Source organism: Eimeria mitis, genomic scaffold (genome assembly GCF_000499745.2).
Source record: "Eimeria mitis Houghton genomic scaffold, Emh_scaff1274, whole genome shotgun sequence".
Taxonomy (NCBI): domain Eukaryota; phylum Apicomplexa; class Conoidasida; order Eucoccidiorida; family Eimeriidae; genus Eimeria; species Eimeria mitis.
Window position 1 is genome coordinate 5,032 of NW_013568542.1, and position 1,438 is coordinate 6,469.

General features: G+C 54.0%; 1 protein-coding gene across 1 annotated transcript in view; it reads left to right on the forward strand.

The window, feature by feature from the left end:
• The window catches only part of EMH_0033510 (EF hand domain-containing protein, putative), a gene marked incomplete at both ends in the record, with an annotated part of 8,688 nt that overhangs the window by 1,782 nt on the left and 5,468 nt on the right, over positions 1-1,438 (forward strand). The window contains 3 exon segments of the mRNA XM_013494757.1: positions 1-434; positions 438-803; positions 1,202-1,350. Of these exon segments, the coding sequence (XP_013350211.1) occupies positions 1-434; positions 438-803; positions 1,202-1,350 (949 nt within the window).

Consider the following 1,438-nt stretch of genomic DNA (forward strand, 5'->3'; position numbering starts at 1 on the left):
AGCAGCAGCAGCAGCAGCAGCAGCAGCAGCAAGAAACTACCACATGGACACAGGTTTCGAGCAGAGAAGGGCTAGACCCTGTAGAGGAAGAGACAGACAGCAGCGAGGCATCAAGTGTCTCTGATTTCTCTGTTGCACCTCTTACATATCCTGCTGCTGCTGCTGCTGCTGCTGCAGCAGCTGCTGCTGGTGCTGCTGCAGTACAAGCAGCAGCTGCTGCAGCGGGTGCTGCAGCTGCTGGCGCAGAAGCAGCCGGAGCTCCAGAAGCAGGAACTGCTGCTGCTGCAGCAGGAGCTGCTGCTGGGGCTGCTGCTGGTGTTGCTGCAGCAGCAGCAGCAACAGCAGCACCCAAAGCTGCAGCAGCAGCAGCTGCTGCGCCTCCAGCTCCAGAGCCGGAATGCTTGGCCCCCGGTGCAGCAGCAGCAGCAGCAGCAGCNGCAGCAGCAGCAGCAGCAGCAGCTGAGAACACAACAGCAGCAACTGCTGCAACACCCCTCCTGACTGCAGCAGGCTGCAGTGTATCCCTGACGGCGCCTGACGCAGCTGCTTCGCATCAGCAGCAGCAGCAGCAGCAGCAGCAGCAGCAGATGGATGGGGTGGATTGCGAGGGTAAGAGCGGCGAGGAAGACGACGGAGACAGCAGTCTCCTTTCAGCAGCAAGCTGCAGCAGCAAAGCAAAGAAAAATCCTTCTCCTGTTGCTCAGCTGCTGATAGATATAGAGAAGCAGCAGCAGCTAGGAACCAACCAGCAGCCAGCTGTTGACGTTGAGTGTGTTGCTGATAAAATTATTGAGGAATGCGAGGTATAATAACATCCTGCTGCTGCTGCTGCTGCTGCTGCTGCTGCTGCGGCTGGTGCTGCTGCTGCTAGTGTTGCTTTTGGTGTTGCTGCTGCTGCAGGTGATGCCGTTGCTGCTCTTGTGATCACTGCTGCTGCATACTGGAGTTGTTGCTGCTGCAGTTGTTGCTGCTGCTGTAGCTCTTGTTGCTGCTGCTGCTGCTGCAGCTGTTATTGCTGCTGCTGCTGCTGCTTTGGATATAGCTTTGCATGTATAATATTTGTGTGTGTTTCTGCTTCCTTGCTGCTGTTTCTGTTCCTCTTTCTGCTGCTGCTGCTGCTCTTCCTATACTCCTCCTCCTCCTCCTCCTCCTACTGCTGCTGCTGCTGCTGCTGCTGCTGCTGCTGCTGCTGCTGCTGCAGTTTGTGGAGCATGGCCGCCTGTCTTTCCCTGAGTTCAAGACATGGCTCGAACACCACCCCGGCATCCTCTCTATGTTTACCGCTTGTCTTCACGAGGAGGTGTGGGGTCTCCAGGGCAACGCACTGTATAGATCCTCAGGAGCAACAAGGTTCGTTTCTTTGTCTTTGTCTTTCTTTGTTTTTTTTTTTTTTTTTTTTTTTTTTTTTTTTTTTTTTTTTTTTTTTTTTTTTTTTTTT